The sequence below is a fragment of the Salvelinus alpinus genome, chromosome 2, assembly GCF_045679555.1.
Source record: "Salvelinus alpinus chromosome 2, SLU_Salpinus.1, whole genome shotgun sequence".
Classification (NCBI taxonomy): Eukaryota; Metazoa; Chordata; class Actinopteri; order Salmoniformes; family Salmonidae; genus Salvelinus; species Salvelinus alpinus.
In genome coordinates this window covers 123,551,658-123,573,615 of record NC_092087.1, presented here as the reverse complement: position 1 = coordinate 123,573,615, position 21,958 = coordinate 123,551,658, and the positions used below count along the sequence as shown (strand labels likewise).

The window sequence follows — 21,958 nt, the reverse complement described above, 5'->3', positions numbered from 1 at the left end:
TCTCTCTCTCTCTCTCTCTCTCTCTCTCTCATTACATTGCATTGCATTGCTCTTGGCCAGTCCATCTCTAAAGCCTGGCAAAGATTGTGACTCCATTATAGCATCAATATGTATGATAATGGACATGGAAAGTGGGGTAGACTAAATGGACATGCTAAGCTTGTTCCTGTCTATTGTAACAATGGAAAGTAATGGTGGAGGTGCATTTTATCCATCTCTCATGTACTATTCTAGCACTCACACATTACATAGTGGTGGTGCATTGCATCCAGAAAGGCTGCATCCTAAATGGCACACTAGTCCTTATCGCCTCTGCAGAAAATGTGTGCACTATATAGGGAATAGGGTGCCATTTGAGATGCAGACATTGACTATTCTAGCAGTTACACATCATGATTCAGAAGTAGATTTCTGTCTGGGGGGAAATTGGATGGGCTTTCATCTTGGTTCCTTCCCTTCACATCCGCTAAATGGAAACGAATTAGAGGACATTTAGCAGTGAGATTGGCCACTGATTTACTACCATGATTAGTGTGTGTGTGGTAGGGGGGAGGGGGCAGTGTGTCTGTTGTGTGTGTGTGTGTGTGTGTGTGTGTGTGTGTGTGTGTGTGTGTGTGTGTGTGTGTGTGTGTGTGTGTGTGTGTGTGTGTGTGTGTGTGTGTGTGTGTGTGTGTGTGTGTGTGTGTGTGTGTGTGTGCGTGCGTGTTGAATAGTAATTAACTAGGAAGTCGGGGTACGACGGGAAAATGCTGTTTATAGAGTTGCAATTTCCCGAATATAACTCTTCAGAAATGTTATTATCTTATCGATTACAGTCTTCTATTAATGTAGTATTACCTCATCAGTCTCATTCCTGGACGTAGCAAACCCTTGGATATCTCCACGAACCCTAGCATCATAAATCATGTATCAGCAATATACAAATTGGCTTAAATATTTATTTACTAACTAATCACAGAATTGCATAAACACACACACAATAGGTCATACATTGGTTACTAACATGATACCAAGAAAAAGTCCCTAGTGGACGAAACCGATATGATGGCTAGGTAGACAAAGGAAAGGGGTGGGGACAGATAAGAAAGAGCGGGAGAACAGAATGGACCCACTACGTACATACAATACGTTCATCGTAAATATGGACCCTAACAACCGCTCATTTTGGATTTTTGAAATGCAATTTACGAGTGTATGCCTTTGTCGTCCCTCTCTGTGACCGCCGGTCCGTCTGCTGGATAGATTGTCGACAGAAAGTCTCTGGTTTGTCCACCAGAGAGCAAAGTCTTACGTAGTTGTAGGTTTTTATAATAGATACGTCAGAGTACTATTCAGAAATGTTCTTCGAGCGGATGCGTTTACCAGACTAAAGTATTTAAACAGCTGCAGCCTGGTCTTTAGTTTGTAGATTTCTTCACCATTTCAGCGTAGGGATGATCTCCACATTCTCTGTGTCACGTTCGTCGTCCTCCTCATCTGAGGAGGAGTAGTAAGAAGGATCGGAGGACCAAAATGCAGCGTGGTAAGTATCCATTTTAATTAGAATACTTGAAACAAACAAACAAAATAACGAATCAACGAACAGACACGAAACAGTCCCGTATAGTGAACAAACACAGGAACATAGTAACAGGAACAATCACCCACACCCCACAATCCAAAACAGGCTACCTAAATATGGTTCCCAATCAGAGACAACGACTAACACCTGCCTCCGATTGAGAACCATATCAGGCCAAACACATAGAAATAGACAAACTAGACATACAACATAGAATGCCCACTCAGATCACACCCTGACCAAACAAAACATAGAAACATACAAAGCAAACTATGGTCAGGGCGTGACACTCTGGTCTTGTCCTTTTGTAGAGTTGTAGTTTAAACCTAGTTAAAACTTTATATGAAAAACCATTCTCTCATTTAGAAGGCTAACATCACATTTCATCTTCTCACAAATAGTTTCATATTTAATCATATACGTTCCACAACATTTAGATGTAAATCTAGTAACTGGGAAATATACACATTCAGAGAAACAGTTATGTTGTTCTGCTGTGGTAGTTACATTACAAATTAGTAAGGAATTCGACATGATTGTTCTTTAAGTACCCAAAGACAATTTCAATTGTTTGGAATAGAGAAATATTGTTACATTATTCAACCTTTTGAGGTTACCGTATTGCAAAGTCTTTCTCTGTGGTAAGAAAGGGATTCATTTTGGCAGAGTGGGGAAAAGAGTTTGGTATTTATGACCGCCATAAACCTGTGGTGGGAGGGAGAGAGGGGGGGGGGGGGGGGGGGGCTATGATCCTCACCCAAAAGGGGCACGTCATGACAGTGTGTTGTGTATCCATTTTTCCATTGTCCTCATCTGTTCCAAAAGAGAGAGAGAAAGACCCATGGAGAGATAGATAGATAAAAAATAAAATGTTATTTGTCACGTGCGCCGAATACAACGGCAACCTTACAGTGAAATGCTTACTTACAAGCTCTTAAGAGACAATGCTTTAAGAATTTGAAGAAAAAAAAGTGTTGTGTAAAGAATTGAAAATAAAGTAACAAATAATTAAACAGCAGCAGTAAAATAACAATAGCGAGGCTATATACAAGGGGTACTGGTACAGAGTCAATGTGCGGGGGCACCGGTTAGTCGAGGTAATTGAGGTAATATGTTCATGTAGGTTGTTTTAAAGTGACTATGCATAGATAATAAACAGAGAGTAGCAGCAGCGTAAAAGAGGGGTCTGGGTAGCCCTTTGATTAGCTGTTCAGGAGTCTTATGGCTTGGGGGTAGAAGCTTTTAAGAAGCCTTTTGGACCTAGACTTGGCGCTCCGGTACCGCTTGCTGTGCGGTAGCAGAAAGAACAGTTTATGACTACGGTGGCTGGAGTCTTTGACAATTTGTATGGGCCTTCCGCCTGGTATAGGGGTCCTGGATGGCAGGAAGCTTAGCCCCAGTGATGTACTTAGCCGTACGCACTACACTCCGTACGCACACTCACTATACTCTAGTGACCTGTGGTCGGAGGCCGAGCAGTTGCCATACCAGGCAGTGATGCAACCAGTCAGGATGCTCTCGATGGTGCAGCTGTAGAAACTTTTGAGGATCTAAGGACCCACGGCAAATCTTTTCAGTCCTGAGGGGAAATAGGCTTTGTCGTGCCCTCTTCACGATTGTCTTAGTTTGTTTGGACTTCTTGACACAATGCCCACTTAACCCGGAAGCCACCCGCACCAATGTGTTGGAGGAAACACCGTACACCTGGCGACCGTGTCTGCGTGCACTGTTCCCGGCCCGCCACAGGAGTCACTTGTTCGCAATGAGACAAGGACATCCCTGCCGGCCAAACCCTCCCCTAACCCGGACGACGCTGCACCAATTGTGCGCCACCCCATGGGTCTCGGCCGGCTGCGGGAGAGCCTGGACTCGAACCCAGAATCTCTAGTGGCACAGCTAGCACTGCGATGCAGTGCCTTAGACGACTCCGCCACTCGGGAGGCTCGGAAAGGGCAGTGTTGAGTGCAATATTGATTGCATCGTCTGTGGATGTATTGGGGCGGTATGCACATTGGAGTGGGTCTAGGGTTTCTAAGATAATGGTGTTGATGTGAGCCATGACCAGCCTTTCAAAGCACTTCATGACTACAGACGTGAGTGCTACGGTCGTTAATCATTTAGGCAGGTTACCTTAGTGTTCTTGGGCACAGGGACTGGTATTACAGACTCAGTCAGGGACAGGTTGAAAATGTCAGTGAAGACACTTGCCAGTTGGTCAGCGCATGCTCGGAGTACACGTCCTGGTAATCCGTCTGGCCCTCCGACCTTGTGAATGTTGACCTGTTCAAAGGTCTTACTCACATCGGCTATGGAGAGCGTGATCACACAGTTGTCCGGAACAGCTGATGCTCTCATGCGTGCTTCAGTGTTACTTGCCTCAAAGCGAGCATACAAGTAATTTAGCTCGTCTGGTAGGCTCGTGTCACTGGGCAGCTCGCGGCTATTCCTCCCTTTGTAGTCTGCAAGCCCTGCCACATCCGACGAGCGTCGGAGCCGGTGTAGTACGATTCAATCTTAGTCCTCTATTGAAGCTTTGTCTGTTGAATGGTTTGTCGGAGGGCATAGCAGGATTTCTTATAAGCTTCCGAGTTAGAGTCCCGCTCCTTGAAAGAGGCAGCTCTACCCTTTAGCTCAGTGTGGATGTTGCCTGTAATCCATGGCTTCTGGTTGGGGTATGTACGTACAGTCACTGTGGGGACGACGTCATCAATGCACTTATTGATGAAGCCATTGACTGATGTGGTGTACTCCTCAATGCCATCGGAAGAATCCCAGAACATGTTCCAGTCTGTGCTAGCAAAACAGTCCTGTAGCTTAGAATCTGTTTCATCTTACCCTTTTCTTATTGACTGAGTCACTGGTGCTTCCTGCTTTAGTTTTTGCTTGTAAGCAGGAATCAGGAGGATAGAATTATGGTCAGATAGTGTGGTCTGAAGCTTATCGTGAGATACTCTACCTCAGGCGAGCAAAACCTTGAGACTTCCTTAGATTTCGTGCACCAGCAACCAGTTGTTTATAAATATACATAGACCGCCACCGCTTGTCTTACCAGAGGTAGCTGTTCTTGATAGAACTTGTATGTATGTGTACTTTTGTACCTGTGTATAATATGGGAGCAGTCTGTCTCTGACTGTGACTACCAGACCATACAACATATCCTCCCTCACACCTCCTGCTCCGTTGTCCCAACTCCCTCTCTTACCTCAGTCAGTGATCTCTCCACCTCTCTCCACCTCCCCCTGTGCCTCCCTCGGGGCTGCCTGTGTAACAGATAGGCCAGTTGAAGCAGCAGGCTAGCAGCTCCAGCTAACAGCTTTAGCCACTCAACCCTGATGGAAAAGCTACTACTCCCTGCCCCCTGTAATCAATACTGGTCTACCCAGAGTATTGGGAGGCCCATAGCATTGTATCCAAAGTGATATGCTCTGTTTCAGCTTCCGAAACAGTGGCAAAACCACTCTGAACCTAGCCTGGCATACAAACTGATATATATGTGTGTGTGTGTCGGAGCGTATGGCCCTCCTACTGTTTGTGTTGATTTTCAAACGGAGCACGCACGCACGCACGCACGCAGGCAGACAGACAGACAGACAGACAGACAGACAGACAGACAGACAGACAGACAGACAGACAGACAGACAGACACACAGACAGACACACAGACACACAGACACACAGACACACAGGCAGAACAGGCAGAACAGGCAGCTGACATGTCATCCTAATACTGAGGGTTGGGCTCAGTAACAGTACAGTTCAGCACTGGGACATACGGTGTCTGTGTGTGTTAGCACAGATGTGTGTGTGTGTGTGTGTACATGAGTATGATGAATAGTCTCAGTCAGTGCAGCAGTCAGTGTGGTGAAATGTGTCCACCTCATCAGTTACTGTAAAAGGAGGAGGAGAGGAAAGGATGAGGAGGAGGGTTAGGAGTAGGGGTGAAGAGGGACCCTAGGGAGACTATTTGTCTCAGGGGTGGATGATTGATGGTGTAGAGTTAGCTCTTGAGCTTGACAGTCTAGACAAGAACACTGTCTCACATTGTTGTCGAGCACACCCTTTCCTTTGTTTGCTGAAGTGTGGAGGCCCACCTGAACACTGTCTCACATTGTCTCATAAAGCATAACAAAAATAGGCAAACTGCTGTTAGAATACACAGTAAAACACAAATACATCCTTTTTATGCTCAATAGGGTAACACTTTATAGTAACTTTCATTAACAAGCCATGAATAATATCATTGATGAGGCATGTGTTGGTTATTAGTAACACCAGATTGAATGGCACACTTTTTATACTGTACTTTCCTTCCTATAGTACCCTCTGCTACTCCTGTAGTACACTCTGTTACTCCTATAATACCCTCTGTTACTCCTATAGTACCCTCTGTTACTCCTATAGTACCCTCTGCTACTCCTATAGTACCCTATGTTACTCCTATAATACCCTTTGCGACTCCTATAGTACAGTATGTTACTCCTATAGTATCCTCTGTTGCTCCTATATTACCCTCTGATACTCCTATAGTACCCTCTGCTACTCCTATAGTACCATATGTTACTCATATAGTACCCCATGCGGCTCCTATAGTACAGTATGTTACTCCTATAGTATCCTCTGCTACTCCTAATGTACCCTATGTTACTCCTATAATACCCTATGTTACTCCTACAGTACTCTCTGCTACTCCTACACTACCATATGCTACTCATATAGTACCCTATGTTACTCCTATAGTACCCTCTGCGACTCCTACATTACAGCCTGTTACTCCTATAGTACCCTCTGCTACTCCTATAGTACCATATGTTACTCCTATAGTACCCTATGCGACTCCTATAGTACAGTATGTTACTCTTATAGTATCCTCTGCTACTCCTATAGTACCCTATGTTACTCCTTTAGTATCCTCTGCTACTCCTATAGTACCCTCTGCTACTCCTACAGTACCCTATGTTACTCCTATGGTATCCTCTGCTATGCCTATAGTATCCTCTGCTACTCCTACAGTACTCTCTGTTACTCCTATAGTATCCTCTGCTACTCATATAGTGCCCTCTGCTACTCCTATAGTGCCCTCTGATACTCCTACAGTACTCTCTGTTACTCCTATATTACCCTCTGCTACTCCTATAGTACCCTATGTTACTCCTATAGTACCCTATGTTACTCCTATAGTATCATCTGATACTCCTATAATATCCTCTGCTACTCCTATAGTACTCTCTGCTACTCCTATAGTACCCTATTTTCTCCTATAATACCCTCTGTTACTCCTACAGTACCCTCTGTTACTTTGACAGTACCCTCTGTTACTTCTACAGTGCCCTCTGCTACTCCTATAGTAGACTATGTTACTCCTATAGTACCCTCTGCTACTCCTATAGTACCATATGTTACTCCTATAGTACCATATGTTACTCCTATAGTACAGGATGTTACTCCTATAGTATCCTCTGCTACTCCTATAGTACCCTCTGTTACTCCTACAGTACCCTCTGTTACTTCTACAGTACCCTCTGCTACTCCTACAGTACTCTCTGTTACTCCTACACTACCCTCTGCTACTCCCATAGTACCCTATGTTACTCCTATAGTACCCTCTGTTGCTCCTATATTACCCTCTGATACTCCTATAGTACCCTCTGCTACTCCTATAGTACCATATGTTACTCCTATAGTACCCTATGCGGCTCCTATAGTACAGTATGTTACTCCTAAAATATCCTCTGCTACTCCTATAATACCCTATGTTACTCCTATAATACCCCAGGTTACTCCTACAGTACTCTATGTTACTCCTACACTACCATATGCTACTCCTTTAGTACCCTATGTTACTCCTATAGTACCCTCTGCGACTCCTACATTACAGTCTGCCACTCCTATAGTACCCTCTGTTACTCCTATAGCACCCTCTGTTATTCCTATAGTACCCTATTTTACTCCTATAGTACCCTCTGCTACGCCTACAGTACCCTATGTTACTCCTATAATACCCTCTGCGACTCCCATAGTACAGAATGTCACTCCTATAGTATCTGCTACTCCTATAGTATCCTCTGTTACTCCTACCGTACCCTCTGTTACTCCTATAATACCCAATTTTACTCCTATAATACCGTCTGCTACTCCTACAGTACCCTATGTTACTCCTATGGTATCCTCTGCTATGCCTATAGTATCCTCTGCTACTCCTACAGTACTCTCTGTTACTCCTATAGTATCCTCTGCTACTCATATAGTGCCCTCTGCTACTCCTATAGTGCCCTCTGCTACTCCTACAGTACTCTCTGTTACTCCTATATTACCCTCTGCTACTCCTATAGTGCCCTATGTTACTCCTCTAGTACCCTCTGCTACTCCTATAGTACCCTATGTTACTCCTATAATACCCTCTGTTACTCTGACAGTACCCTCTGTTACTTCTACAGTACCCTCTGCTACTCCTATAGTAGCCTATGTTACTTCTATAGTATCCTCTGTTACTCCTACAGCACCCTCTGTTACTCCTATAATACCACATTTTACTCCTATAATACCCTCTGTTACTCCTACAGTACCCTCTGTTACTTCTACAGTACCCTCTGCTACTTCTATTGTAGTCTGTGTTACTCCTATAGTATCCTCTGCTACTCCTACAGTACTCTCTGTTACTCCTATGATATCCTCTGCTACTCATATAGTGCCCTCTGCTACTCCTATAGTGCCCTCTGTTACTCCTACAGTACTCTCTGTTACTCCTATATTACCCTCTGATACTCCTATAGTACCCTCTGTTACTCCTATAGTATCCTCTGCTACTCCTATAATATAATCTGCTACTCCTATAGTACCCCCTGCCACTCCTATAGTATCCTCTGCTACTCCTATAATATAATCTGCTACTCCTATAGTACCCCCTGCCACTCCTATAATACCCTATGTTACTCCTACAGTACCCGCTGTTACTTCTACAGTACCCTCTGCTACTTCTATAGTATCCTCTGCTACTCCTATAGTATCCTCTGCTACTCCTAATGTACCCTCTGCTACTCCTATAGTACCCTCTGTTACTCGTTACGTACCCTCTGTTACTCCTATAGTACCCTCTGCTACTCCTATAGTACCCTCTGCTACTCCTACAGTACAGTCTGTTAGTCCTGTAGTACCCTCTGCTACTCCTATAGTACCCTCTGCTACTCCGAAAGTACCCTCTGTTACTCATACAGTACAGTCTGTTAGTCCTGTAGTACCCGCTGTTACTCCTACAGTACCCTCTGCTACTCCTATAGTACCCTCTGCTACTCCTACAGTACAGTCTGTTAGTCCTGTAGTACCCTCTGCTACTCCTTTGGTACCCTCTTTTACTCCTATAGTACCCGTCTGCTACTCATACAGTACAGTCTGTTAGTCCTGTAGTACCCTCTGCTACTCCTTTGGTACCCTCTTTTACTCCTATAGTACCCTCTGCTATTCCTACAGTACAGTCTGTTAGTCCTGTAGTACCCGCTGTTACTCCTACAGTACCCTCTGCTACTCCTATAGTACCCTCTGCTACTCCTATAGTACCCTCTGCTACTCCTACAGTACAGTCTGTTAGTCCTGTAGTACCCTCTGCTACTCCGAAAGTACCCTCTGTTACTCATACAGTACAGTCTGTTAGTCCTGTAGTACCCGCTGTTACTCCTACAGTACCCTCTGCTACTCCTACAGTACAGTCTGTTAGTCCTGTAGTACCCTCTGCTACTCCTTTGGTACCCTCTTTTACTCCTATAGTACCCTCTGCTATTCCTACAGTACAGTCTGTTAGTCCTGTAGTACCCGCTGTTACTCCTACAGTACCCTCTGCTACTCCTATAGTACCCTTTGCTACTCCTATAGTACCCTCTGCTACTCCTACAGTACAGTCTGTTAGTCCTGTAGTACCCTCTGCTACTCCGAAAGTACCCTCTGTTACTCATACAGTACAGTCTGTTAGTCCTGTAGTACCCGCTGTTACTCCTACAGTACCCTCTGCTACTCCTACAGTACAGTCTGTTAGTCCTGTAGTACCCTCTGCTACTCCTTTGGTACCCTCTTTTACTCCTATAGTACCCTCTGCTATTCCTACAGTACAGTCTGTTAGTCCTGTAGTACCCGCTGTTACTCCTACAGTACCCTCTGCTACTCCTATAGTACCCTTTGCTACTCCTATAGTACCCTCTGCTACTCCTACAGTACAGTCTGTTAGTCCTGTAGTACCCTCTGCTACTCCTACAGTACCCTCTGTTACTCATACAGTACAGTCTGTTAGTCCTGTAGTACCCGCTGTTACTCCTATAGTACCCTCTGTTACTCGTTACGTACCCTCTTTTACTCCTATAGTACCCTCTGCTACTCCTATAGTACCCTCTGCTACTCCTACAGTACAGTCTGTTAGTCCTGTAGTACCCTCTGCTACTCCTATAGTACCCTCTGCTACTCCTACAGTACAGTCTGTTAGTCCTGTAGTACCCTCTGCTACTCCTACAGTACAGTCTGTTAGTCCTGTAGTACCCTCTGCTACTCCTATAGTACCCTCTGCTACTCCTACAGTACAGTCTGTTAGTCCTGTAGTACCCTCTGCTACTCCTACAGTACAGTCTGTTAGTCCTGTAGTACCCTCTGCTACTCCTATAGTACCCTCTGCTACTCCTACAGTACAGTCTGTTAGTCCTGTAGTACCCTCTGCTACTCCTACAGTACCCTCTGTTACTCATACAGTACAGTCTGTTAGTCCTGTAGTACCCTCTGTTACTCCTACAGTACCCTCTGCTACTCCTACAGTACAGTCTGTTAGTCCTGTAGTACCCTCTGTTACTCCTACAGTACCCTCTGCTACTCATACAGTACCCTCTGCTACTCCTTTAGTACCCTTTGCTACTCCTATAGTACCCTCTGCTACTCCTACAGTACAGTCTGTTAGTCCTGTAGTACCCTCTGCTACTCCTATAGTACCCTTTGCTACTCCTATAGTACCCTCTGCTACTCCTACAGTACAGTCTGTTAGTCCTGTAGTACCCTCTGCTACTCCTACAGTACCCTCTGTTACTCATACAGTACAGTCTGTTAGTCCTGTAGTACCCGCTGTTACTCCTACAGTACCCTCTGCTACTCCTACAGTACAGTCTGTTAGTCCTGTAGTACCCTCTGCTACTCCTTTGGTACCCTCTGTTACTCCTACAGTACCCTCTGCTACTCCTACAGTACAGTCTGTTACTCCTATAGTACCCTCTGCTACTCCTATAGTACCTTGCCTACCAGGCTGGTAGTGTTAGGACTGGAACAAGACTACCCCTGTAGCTGTTTCAAACTGAGTCAAGAGAATGAGTCAAACCTTTCCAAAGGGCACGGCTGCTAAGGTAGATTGAAATCTCAGACCATGATCTGATTCCACTGGGGCTATGTGTCTCTCTGTACAGTAAAAATCAATCCCACCAATCACATCTTGAAAAGGGCAGACCTTGAGGGATCCAGATCAGTTACAGTCTGTGTGTGAGGTGCAGGGATATAACACCATTGTAAATACAACCTATGTTTATTTATTTTCCCTTTTGTATTTTAACTATTTGCACATCATTACAACACTGTATACAGACATATGACATTTGAAATGTCTTTATTCTTTTGGAACTTTTGTAAGTGTAATGTTTACTGTTCATTTTATTGTTTATTTCACTTCTGTTTATTATCTATTTCACTTGCTTTGGCAATGTAAACATATGTTTCCCATGCCAATAAATCCCCTTAAATTGACATTGAAATTGATATTAGGGACATCTGCCTGTGAATGGGAGTACTGCAACAGAGAGACAAATTCAAGGCTGATGTCATTGATGTGCCTTGGAATAGCTCAACTTGGTTTTCAAATGAGAGCTCTTCATCTTTTATGTCTTAAATGAGATGTACATTCTTTGTATGTCAAGTCTTTCTCGGTGTAGCGTCACATGCTGACCAGACCGGACACGTCGCGTGCGCGAGCGTCGCAAAATAAATGTAGAAATCCATGTTATTCAATTATTGCACCCACACTGCTCGCGCGCACCAACAAGCGTCTGTGACGCCAAGGGCTAAAATAGAACTCCTTTCTATTTCTGACGCAGATTGCGCTGGAAGTCCTGCCTCTCCCATCTCCTCATTGGTTTATAGAAGCAGGTACCCACGTGCCATCTCCTCATTGGTTATACCCACGTGGGTGATTGAAAGACAAACTTTGTTGCCGGTTGTCGTGGTAATACTATGAAAGTGTAGATGCCGATCACCATATAAGTTCAAAGATGAAAAAGCCTGGAAGGAGGAGAGATGACTAGAAACGATTCGGTTGGCCGTTTTATGTGTTGATTAATTGTCGGAGTAGAGGACCTTGTGCATTCCAGGTAAAATAACAACTCAATGTTTATATCCCAGGACAAATTAGCTAGCAACAGCAAGCTAGCTAAATAGGACAAATTAGCTAGCAAGTGCAAGCTAACTAGCTAAATTGCCATACATGTTTAATGCTTTTCGACCTGTCCCCAAATTAATGTCATTGGTTCAGAGTTTGTTTTGCTATTTTAACCTGCGTGTCGTGATCGCGTTTGGTGTAGGTGGACAAAATACATTTATGCACGATAGCGCACGATTGCGCACACGCGCAGCCGGTTTGGGTTCCGTGTCAGCCTATTTTTCAGTCTTTACCTATTACACACCAACACAGCAGTGTCAAAGCTTCAAAACATGTGCAGTTTATTTGTTGATCCTTCTCTGCACAAATTAACTTGAAATATATGCTTGTGAGCTTGTGTTTCACCTGGAATCAACAACCAACACATTAAAGACATCTTGAAGCTTCCCTTTTAAGCATTTCCCTCAAGTACAGCAGCATGGTCATGTTCATTCCAAAAACTCACCACGAGGTGGCGCTCTCCTCGATGTAAATGGCCCTATCTGGAAACAGCTGTCTAGACCCAGATCAGCTGGAATACAGTGCAGACTGCAGGGCTGCAGCCAGTGACCCTGTGGCTCCAAACTACAGTAGGGAGAAAAGTGTCCCAGGGGGCTTTCCGTCAGAGATAAATGTGTCCACTGTCTGGTATTTTTCTGTAATTTTTTCCCCTGTCGTTTTTTTTCTCTTTGTCATTATTTATGTAAATGTTGGCCCCGGGCTGTTCCTGTGAGAGATAGATTTCCAGACAAGATTCCTTGTCTTTCTGATTGTTTTTAAGATTCTCTCTCTCTTTTTCCTGTCTGACATGGGAGGAATTTTCACACTTTCTTTTAGCTGTGATTTAAATTGTGGATGAATTTGAATGGAATGGGTATTTCCACAGCACCTGTATCAGTGCTCAAACTAGGCTAGACAGTACAGTATTGTTCATCAATAGATGCACTTAGAATATTGTATTATAATCCCTGTCTGACTGTATGAAGGATGAACATTTTTATACTCTTCAGTTGAATGTCAAGACAATTATCATACTATCAAATCACATTTGGTTGGTCACATACACATATTTAGCAGATGTTATTGCGGGTGTAGCGAAATACTTGTACAAAGTTGCTTTGGAGCTAAATATGCTAAATGTGTCAGCACTATCTGACATCATCGTTGCTCAGAACTCACATTGTTCATCACCTTCTTGTAAATAACAACTACAATTCCCTTTGAGTGACAGTGGTCCCAGTCTTCAGTCTTCTTATCAGATTATAACTGAGATAAGTCATGGACTCAAGTGATTGGTCAGCTGTTGGGGCCTCTCCGCAGGCTATGAGCTAAGTAGCATTGTGTTGTCCCTAGTGATGGTGTAAGTCTCCAATCAACAGACTGGGCTTTTTTTGGCTAATTAGAAAGAAGGGATGGGGTGTGGGTTAGGGGAGGGGGGTAATTGTGTGTGTGTGTGTGTTTGTGGGGGGGTAATTGATTATCTGTACCATTTTAGGGGAGGGTTGCTAGTGGGCAGAAGGAGCTTGAGCCATGGCCCAATAATTAGGGGGGAGGGGAGAGTTGAGTGGTGGTGATATGGTACTCCTCAGGGATTTAGGGTTCAGGTTAGGGGGGGGGGCTAAGGGGGCTGAGGTTCAGATTGGGTTTACTGAGCGAGAGAGAGAGAGAGAGAGGTCTCTATTCCTTGGACACTTTTGTGAGTGTAATGTTTACTGTTCATTTTTGATTGTTCATTTCACTTTTGTTTATGATCTATTTAACTTGCTTTGGCAATGTAAACATATGTTTCCCATGCCAGTAAAGCCCTTTGAATTGAATTGAGAAGGCAAGAGAGAGGGAGGGGGAGAGCGAGAGAGAGAGAGAGAGAGGAAGGAGGGACAGATTCATTTGGAGAAGTGCACATTCACATTCAAAACACCAGGCCAAACTCTGGGGGCCATTGGGTGTAATTAGTGCACAACCATCATGTTATTACTGTAGCTAAAGACAACCTCAGCCTTTATCTCTCAATCTGTTCCAGTTCATACACTGTCAATAAGAAACAGATTTCCTGGTTTGGATAGTAGCTCACAGGTCCCAAATAGCTCCTTACCCCTCCTTTTAGCCCTAACCCTTCAATGTTTGTAGATCTGTAAGGTAGAAGCAATATGGTGGAAGCCGCCCCACTACACTGCTTATACCCAGACCTTTGTGATCTGAAAACATTGGAGGGTTAGGGAGTGATTTGGGACCGGCTGGTACAGAGCATAAAAGTGGTTCAGGAATGGCTTGACTAACCTAGTGTCCTCGCTACTGACCTATACCACAGAGGGTCAGAGGTCACATTTGTTTGACCTGCTAATCAATCAGTCAGTAGATCTGTTTAACTGGCCTCGCGGCTTCCTAAATGTGCGTTCAGTGATTGAGCGGAGTGATGACATGCTCATGTTTGTGTACGTGTGTAGGCCTACGGACAGTTTGTCACACACACATTCTTACTGTAATCAGTCGGATTTCACTTTTCGCCCTGGAATCTTTGAGTGACAGTACTTCCTAGACATATGAAGGTCATTGACCTTTAACTTCTGCTGCCATGTGTGATCAGTCTTCTAAATGTAGCATGGTTGTACAGAAAGAACAAATACTTATTTTGAAATGGAGACAGCATTTTGATTCCCGCTGCCTGTAAAGGGGAAACACTAGCCCTCAGAAACCACACACACACCCTCTTGAAATATTCTACAATATACTTACATATTTCCCCCCCTCCTTTTCCCTTTCCTCTTTCCCTCTGTCCTTAAACTATTTATCTTATTACAATACATAGGAAGAGAGCTATCGGCCAGAACTCACCGCCTCACTCCCGAGGGAACAGTATTATTTCAGCCTCGAGTAAACTGGTCACTAGCCAGAGGGCCCCCCCCCTAATGTCTTTCAGATGCCTCCCAAAAACCCGGGACTCAAAACTGCAAAAAATAACCATCCCTAGTCCCATTGACCACAAGCCAAACCTGGATGCGACCTAGCTATTAGCTTAGCGGCTAGGCTAACTCCACTAATGGGCTAATTTAGGTCAATGTTTACTTGTATTTAACACTAGCTAGTGTACTGTAGGCTAATGCTAGGTTAATGGGATAATTTATGTCAAGGTTTACACATACTTAACAGTTTGTTGAGTAGATGTATGTAGCCCACTCTGTTGTTGAGGGTTAATGTAATTCCTGAATGCTTAGCTAAGCTCAGGACCATCATATGATGATAATCAGGGGTGCAACTTTGGTTTCAGAAGTGGGGGGGGGCATTATATATATATATAGAACGGGTGGGTCTAATCCTGAGTGCTGATTGGTTAAAAGTGCTTTCCAGCCGGTGTCTATTCCACAAGTTTCCACCGGCTAAATCTATGACTGTCACGTTCCTGACCTTGTTTTCCTTTTGTATTGTTGTGTTTTGTGGGTCAGGACGTGAGATGGGTGGGCAGTCTGTGTTTGTTCTATGTTAAGTGTCAGGTTTAATTGACCTTGTATGGCTCTCAATCAGAGGCAGGTGTTTTCGTTTTCCTCTGATTGAGAGACATACATAGGGAGGTTGTTTCACATTGTTTGTCGTGGGTGGTTGTCGCTGTGTCTGTGTTTATTGCACCACACGGTACTGTCTCGTCTCTCGTTCGTTCTTTCCTGTTCATGAGTGCATTGTTTTTTTATGTTCACCAGTTCAGGTCTGTTTAACGTCGTTTGTTGTTTTGTAGTTTATGCAAGTATAAGTTTTTGTGTTCGTCTTCGTCAGCAAATAAATCTATATGTATTCACAACCCGCTGCACCTTGGTTTAATCCCTGCTCCTCCTCTTCGGATGAAGAGGAGGAGGAGAGTCGTTACAGAACCACCCACCAAATTACCAGAACCAAGCAGCGGGGAAAAGGACAGCAACCGCAGAAATCCCAGGACTTGTGGACTTGGGAGGACGAGTTGAACGGAGAAGGACCCTGGGCACAGGCTGGGGAGTATCGCCGCCCCAAAGCTGAGCTGGAGGAAGCGAAAGCTGAGCGGCGGCGATATGAGGAGGCAGCACGGCAGCGGGACAGGTACGAGAGGCAACCCCAGAATTTTTTTGGGGGGGGGGCTAGAGAGGAGTGTGGCTAAGCCAGGTAGCAGACCTGAGCGCACTCCTCGTGCTTATTATAAGCATCGCGTCACTGGTCAGGCACCGTGTTATGCGGTTAAGCGCACGGTGTCGCCAGTGCGTGCCCATAGCCCGGTGCGCTATAGAGCAGCCCCCCGAAAGTGTCATGTGAGTGTGGGCATCCAGCCGGGGCGTATTGTGCCTGCTCAGCGCGTCTGGTCTCCGGTACGCAGTTTCGGTCCAGGTTATCCTGCGCCGGCTCTGCGTGCTGTGTCTCCGGGGTGCTGGGAGGGTGCAGTGCGTCCTATGCCTACGCTCCGCTCGTACCGGGCAAATGTGGTAGTGGAGCCTAAGAGAGAAGTGCGCGTAGTAGGCACTAGATCTCCAGTGCTCATCCACAGCCCGGTTCAACCTGTGCCTGCACTCTGGAGGGTACGGGCTGGTGTAGTATTCCAGCCTGGGGGAGTGGTGCCAAGGCTGCGCACCAGAGCTCCAGTACTCCCCCACAGCCCGGTCCTTCAGGTGCCTCGTAACATCAAGCCTCCTGTAGGTCTCTCCAGCCTGGTGGGTCCTGTGGCAGCCCCACGCACCAGGCTGTCTCTCCGTCTCCTCCCTACAGGTGTGCCCATCTGCCCAGCGGCGCCTGAACTGCCCGTCTGCCCAGCGGCGCCTGAACTGCCCGTCTGCCCAGCGGCGCCTGAACTGCCCGTCTGCCCAGCGGCGCCTGAACTGCCCATCTGCCCAGCGGCGCCTGAACTGCCCGTCTGCCCAGCGGCGCCTGAACTGCCCGTCTGCCCAGCGGCGCCTGAACTGTCCGTCTGCCCAACGGCGCCTGAACTGCCCGTCTGTCATGAGCCTGCAAAGCTGCCCGTCTGTCATGAGCCTGCAAAGCCGCCCGTCTGCCATGAGCCTGCAAAGCCGCCCGTCTGCCAAGAGCCTACAGAGCCGTCCGCCAGACAGGAGCCGCTAGAGCCGTCCGCCAGACAGGAGCCGCTAGAGCCTTCCGCCAGACCGGATCAGCCAGAGCCTTCCGCCAGACCGGATCAGCCAGAGCCTTCCGCCAGACCGGATCAGCCAGAGCCTTCCGCCAGACCGGATCAGCCAGAGCCTTCCGCCAGACCGGATCAGCCAGAGCCTTCCGCCAGACCGGATCAGCCAGAGCCTTCCGCCAGCCAGGACCAGCCAGAGCTTTCCGCCAGCCAGGACCAGCCAGAGCCGTCCAGCCAGGACCAGCCAGAGCCGTCCAGCCAGGACCAGCCAGAGCCGTCCAGCCAGGACCAGCCAGAGCCGTCCAGCCAGGACCAGCCAGAGCCGTCCAGCCAGGACCAGCCAGAGCCAGCTAGCCAGGATCCGCCAGAGCCAGCCAGCCAGGATCCGCCAGCCAGTCCGGTGTTGTCCCTCAGTCCGGAGCTGCCGTCCCTCAGTCCGGGGCTGCCCCTAAATCCAGCGGGACCCATGTCTAGGGTTCCCAGTCCAAGGTCGGTGGCGAGGGTCGCCACCTTGAGGAGGCCACAGAAGCGGGGATTTATTATGGTGGGATGGGATCCACGTCCTGCGCCAGAGCCGCCGCCGCGGACAGATGCCCACCCAGACCCTCCCCTAGACTTTTTTTTATGGTGCATCCGGAGTTCGCATCTTAAGGGGGGGGTTCTGTCACGTTCCTGACCTTGTTTTCCTTTTGTATTGTTGTGTTTTGTGGGTCAGGACGTGAGATGGGTGGGCAGTCTGTGTTTGTTCTATGTTAAGTGTCAGGTTTAATTGACCTTGTATGGCTCTCAATCAGAGGCAGGTGTTTTCGTTTTCCTCTGATTGAGAGACATACATAGGGAGGTTGTTTCACATTGTTTGTCGTGGGTGGTTGTCGCTGTGTCTGTGTTTATTGCACCACACGGTACTGTCTCGTCTCTCGTTCGTTCTTTCCTGTTCATGAGTGCATTGTTTTTTTATGTTCACCAGTTCAGGTCTGTTTAACGTCGTTTGTTGTTTTGTAGTTTATGCAAGAATAAGTTTTTGTGTTCGTCTTCGTCAGCAAATAAATCTATATGTATTCACAACCCGCTGCACCTTGGTTTAATCCCTGCTCCTCCTCTTCGGATGAAGAGGAGGAGGAGAGTCGTTACAATGACGTTAAAATGCTTATTTACTCTGTTCCATCTGACTGTGCAATCCACTGTCTCATCAACCCAAACAGGCACTTTATAAACTTGAACTCCATTATAAAAAGCATCTAGACATTATCTCACATTTCTTTTAGACTAACATTTTGTTTTCAACAGGTTTGTATTAACCTTGCTGTCTGTCTCGCCAACATTTGCAACATTGTTTCAATAGTCTAATTCGATCTCCTGCTGTCGTCCCATAGTAATGAACGTGTTGGGAGTCGGGACGAGACAGACAGGCAGGCAGATTTTCCCAGTCAGTCGAAATCATGAATCAGCTGGCATCATTTTTATGAAAAAAGGTCAAATCAAAGGCAGCTAATTTGCTGTCTTTCCAGCTTCAGTTTGATGTGATTGTGTTACTCTAGCTCTGTTGTTGGCTAGCTCCTCTGAACAGCAGTGTTGTGACGAGTGAGCACAGTTTCTATGACAGGCGAAATCGTGACTCATTAGCTCCTTGTTATGGATGTATCCAAATAAATGTCACATGTCCACCCCCGTCCCCAGTGAAAGTTGCGCCCCTGATGATAATACACCTCAAAGCGTTTTTGGTATGACCTTTATCAGGGTCCTATTCATTAGTCACCAAATGGAGGACAACAGACTGAAAGAGGGAGCGATTATAACTTGTCTATTAACAAAGGCTTGTTCGTTTCCAATTGCAAAACTATATACGCTGTACGAATGAATACTGTACGACCCTGTTTACCAGGACGTAGTTAATAACTGAATCGAAACACACACAGTATCAATTTAACCAGGACACTGTTCTTGTTCTCAAGTACGAACGGTTATTAGTTAGCTACTGTAAGTCTGTCATTGTTGATCCATCCATATAATAGTCATTCTATTTCCATGGATCCATCTATCTCACTCAACACGATGACGATGCACAGTATTGCTAATAGAAAGAACTGGACAGAAATTCCAAAGCTGGAGTTGCTGGTTGTGGTTGATGCACAACATTTACAGTTGGATGAAAAAGTGCTTACGCAGTTGACTTTACTTGATTTTGACTTCTTTATAAGATGTTCAGGACAGGTTTCCCTTGTAAATGAAGCCCAGCAGGCATTGTTTAACAGTCTCCAGGGTAGAGGAGTACAATTAAGTACTTTTCAGCCTGCTGTGGTGTTCGACCAAACAAGCGCTTTCCTTACTACACAGCGTGAAACATGGAAGGCAGTTTACTTGTACTATCTGTACAAGTTAAGTATTGATTGAGATAGGATTTTAGTGTTTTAAGTGCTTAAAAAGATATTCAACTTGAAAATATGTCTCACCCCTCCTGTCCTCTCCTCTCCTCCTCCACTATTTAGGTTTTGACTGTCAACCTGGGAGCCATCCCTCTGTGTCTGTGTAGTTATAAAGGCCCTGGAAGCTCACTACCCCTAGCTCAGGTCACATTGTGTTGTAAACTCTGTAAGTGAGACCTCTTCTCCTGTTAACTCTCCAACACTGGGGACTGGCATAGCCAGTTGGGCCTTTGTTATGGGGTTATAGGTAGACAGCACTGACAGTAGACTAGTGTAGAGTAGTGTTAAGTAGTGTTCAATACAAAACAGACGTTTGTGATTGGAGTTGAATTGTGAGATTTTTAAAGAAATATGTACCAAATAATCATAGAATTACAGAATATAGAATCATAGAATTCTATCGTGTAAAATTATAGAAATATATAGAATTGGTGTTGTTGTTCTATGTGGGTATATCTATATGGACATGTATATCTGGATGTCTATAGAAGCATAGCAGTGGATCCTAAGAAAGTGAACATAAAATGTTGAAAATCCTGGAAATCTCTATCACCCATAAAGAAGAGGATATTGGCAGCATTGCCAACACTGCAGTAGGCAGGACCAAGGACAGAAAAAGCAAATATCCTGCTAGTTGGTGCAAGAATTCTCCTTCCACAAATGATTTCCATTAAAATCCCAGCTCTAACTATAGTCTCACTGTCAGCTGAATACAATAGCTTCAGTTGTTTCTCTTTAGCTGGAGGGTCATCGGCCCAGAGCGGCTGACCACTGATGACACCGGGGTCGGAGCTAGAGTCTGTCTGGTCACAATGGACAGTATTCTGACCTGACTTGGCTGGCCATTAGAACAATATAAGGGCATTATTCATGATCCTCTGTGGAGAGCTACAAAGGGGCTAATTGAGGCAGGGCATTGACTCTGAAAGGGCTATCATGCCTTCATGCCACTAGGGAGGTAGAGAGAGATGGCTACAGACCTTGGATTGGTCTTTTGGTCTCGGGTGAAGTGTGTGTGTGTGTGTGTGTTCACTCACAGCGACAGCCCAGGAGAGTAATTTCCTTAACCTCATTAAAAAGACCACAAACTGCATCGTCATCCTGATGAAACACAAAGCTGTTCCAAACATCATTCTGCCCTCTGTAGTTAATACACACACACACACGCACACACACACACACACACACACGCACGCACGCACGCACGCACGCACGCACACGCACACGCACACTCTCTCTCGCTCGCTCTCGCCACCAGCAGTCACAGCATAGCACAGCACAGCACACCACAACACACACCCATTCAGCAGGGCTAGTTCCGCTCCGCAGTCTGCATATCCTTAATTTAGCCGTAGTTTAGCTAGCAACGTAATAATCCATTAAGAAGAATTAAACAGATCCTCCCTCTCTTTCTCTGTGATGGAGGAAATGAGGAAAGGGGAGTTGAAGAGGAGGGAGGGAGGGAGGATGGTGGTGCCGTTTCAAACGTCACATGTTCAGGTTGTCAGTTGGCCCTACTCATTTCTCTCTCTCTCTCTCTCTCTCTCTCTCTCTCTCTCTCTCTCTCTCTCTCTCTCTCTCTCTCTCTCTCTCTCTCTCTCTCTCTCTCTCTCTCTCTCTCTCTCTCTCTCTCTCTCTCTCTCTCTCTCTCTCTCTCTCTCTCTCTCTCTCTCTCTCTCTCTCTCTCTCTCTCTCTCTCTCTCTCTCTCTCTCTCTCTCTGTCTCTCTCGCTCTCTCTCTCTCTCTCTCACATACATACTCTCATAATCGCTCACTCACTCCTCTCAGACACACACACACACGCCTCTCTCCGTCTCTGCGTACGTGTACGTGTGTGTGTGTGTGTGTGTGTATGTTAACGAGGTCAAGGAGTGACAGACACCCTATGTGCGTCTCCTCTGTGCTGCTGTCCTTCACTTGACTCTCATCATGTCCCTCTGTTGTTGCTTCTTTTTTAGGGACTATGGATCATCCAAGCGCAAATCAGGTAAGGCACCTGTCTTTCGCCCTACTGATTTAAAGTGTCTTCATGTTTTCCACAGTATGTATGTTGTAAGACATTGTAATTCTGTCAGCAGACTATATCCTCTATAGGGTAATTGATTGACTTAAGTAGATAGAGGGAAACTTTACAACCCCTTCTTCTTCAACCTGTAGCACTGAATGATCTGTCATCCCGGTGAATGCTACTTGTCACACAGCGTGATCTATCTGTCCCTTTAACTGTCGCTTTCATGTCTATCTGTCAATGTGGGTTTTGTTTACTTGTCCGCTAACGAAACAGAACAGTGACAGACTGTTGACCAGTGTTTTTGGGATGCGTTCCAACTGAACAAACCCTCTGTATAGCCTCGCCTCGCCTTGAACCCTGGGTGGGGTCGATGAAGTATTGAAACTCCTGGGGATGTCTCAGCAAGGATAGCCGTTGATGTTCCTGTTCTGTCTGCCAGGATTCATTATTT

The 21,958-nt window shown here is 45.8% G+C and overlaps 2 protein-coding genes across 6 annotated transcripts in view; both read left to right on the top strand.

Annotated features, from left to right (window-relative positions):
* LOC139568651 (SH3 and PX domain-containing protein 2A-like) overlaps nucleotides 1-21,958 on the top strand; it is a 131,986-nt gene that overhangs the window by 47,778 nt on the left and 62,250 nt on the right. For 4 of the 5 annotated variants that reach the window (XM_071390625.1, XM_071390623.1, XM_071390622.1 and 1 more), the window contains one exon: nucleotides 21,455-21,483. In XM_071390625.1, coding sequence (XP_071246726.1) covers nucleotides 21,455-21,483 — 29 coding nt within the window. Of the gene's footprint in view, nucleotides 1-21,241; nucleotides 21,484-21,958 lie in introns of those variants that run through there. The other variant, XM_071390624.1, reaches the window with a different exon arrangement.
* LOC139568652 (uncharacterized) lies at nucleotides 15,340-18,076 on the top strand. The gene is made up of 2 exons (XM_071390626.1): nucleotides 15,340-16,046; nucleotides 16,704-18,076. Exons 1-2 carry the CDS (start codon nucleotides 16,019-16,021, stop codon nucleotides 17,747-17,749), a joined length of 1,074 nt encoding a protein of 357 aa, XP_071246727.1. The 5' UTR covers nucleotides 15,340-16,018; the 3' UTR covers nucleotides 17,750-18,076.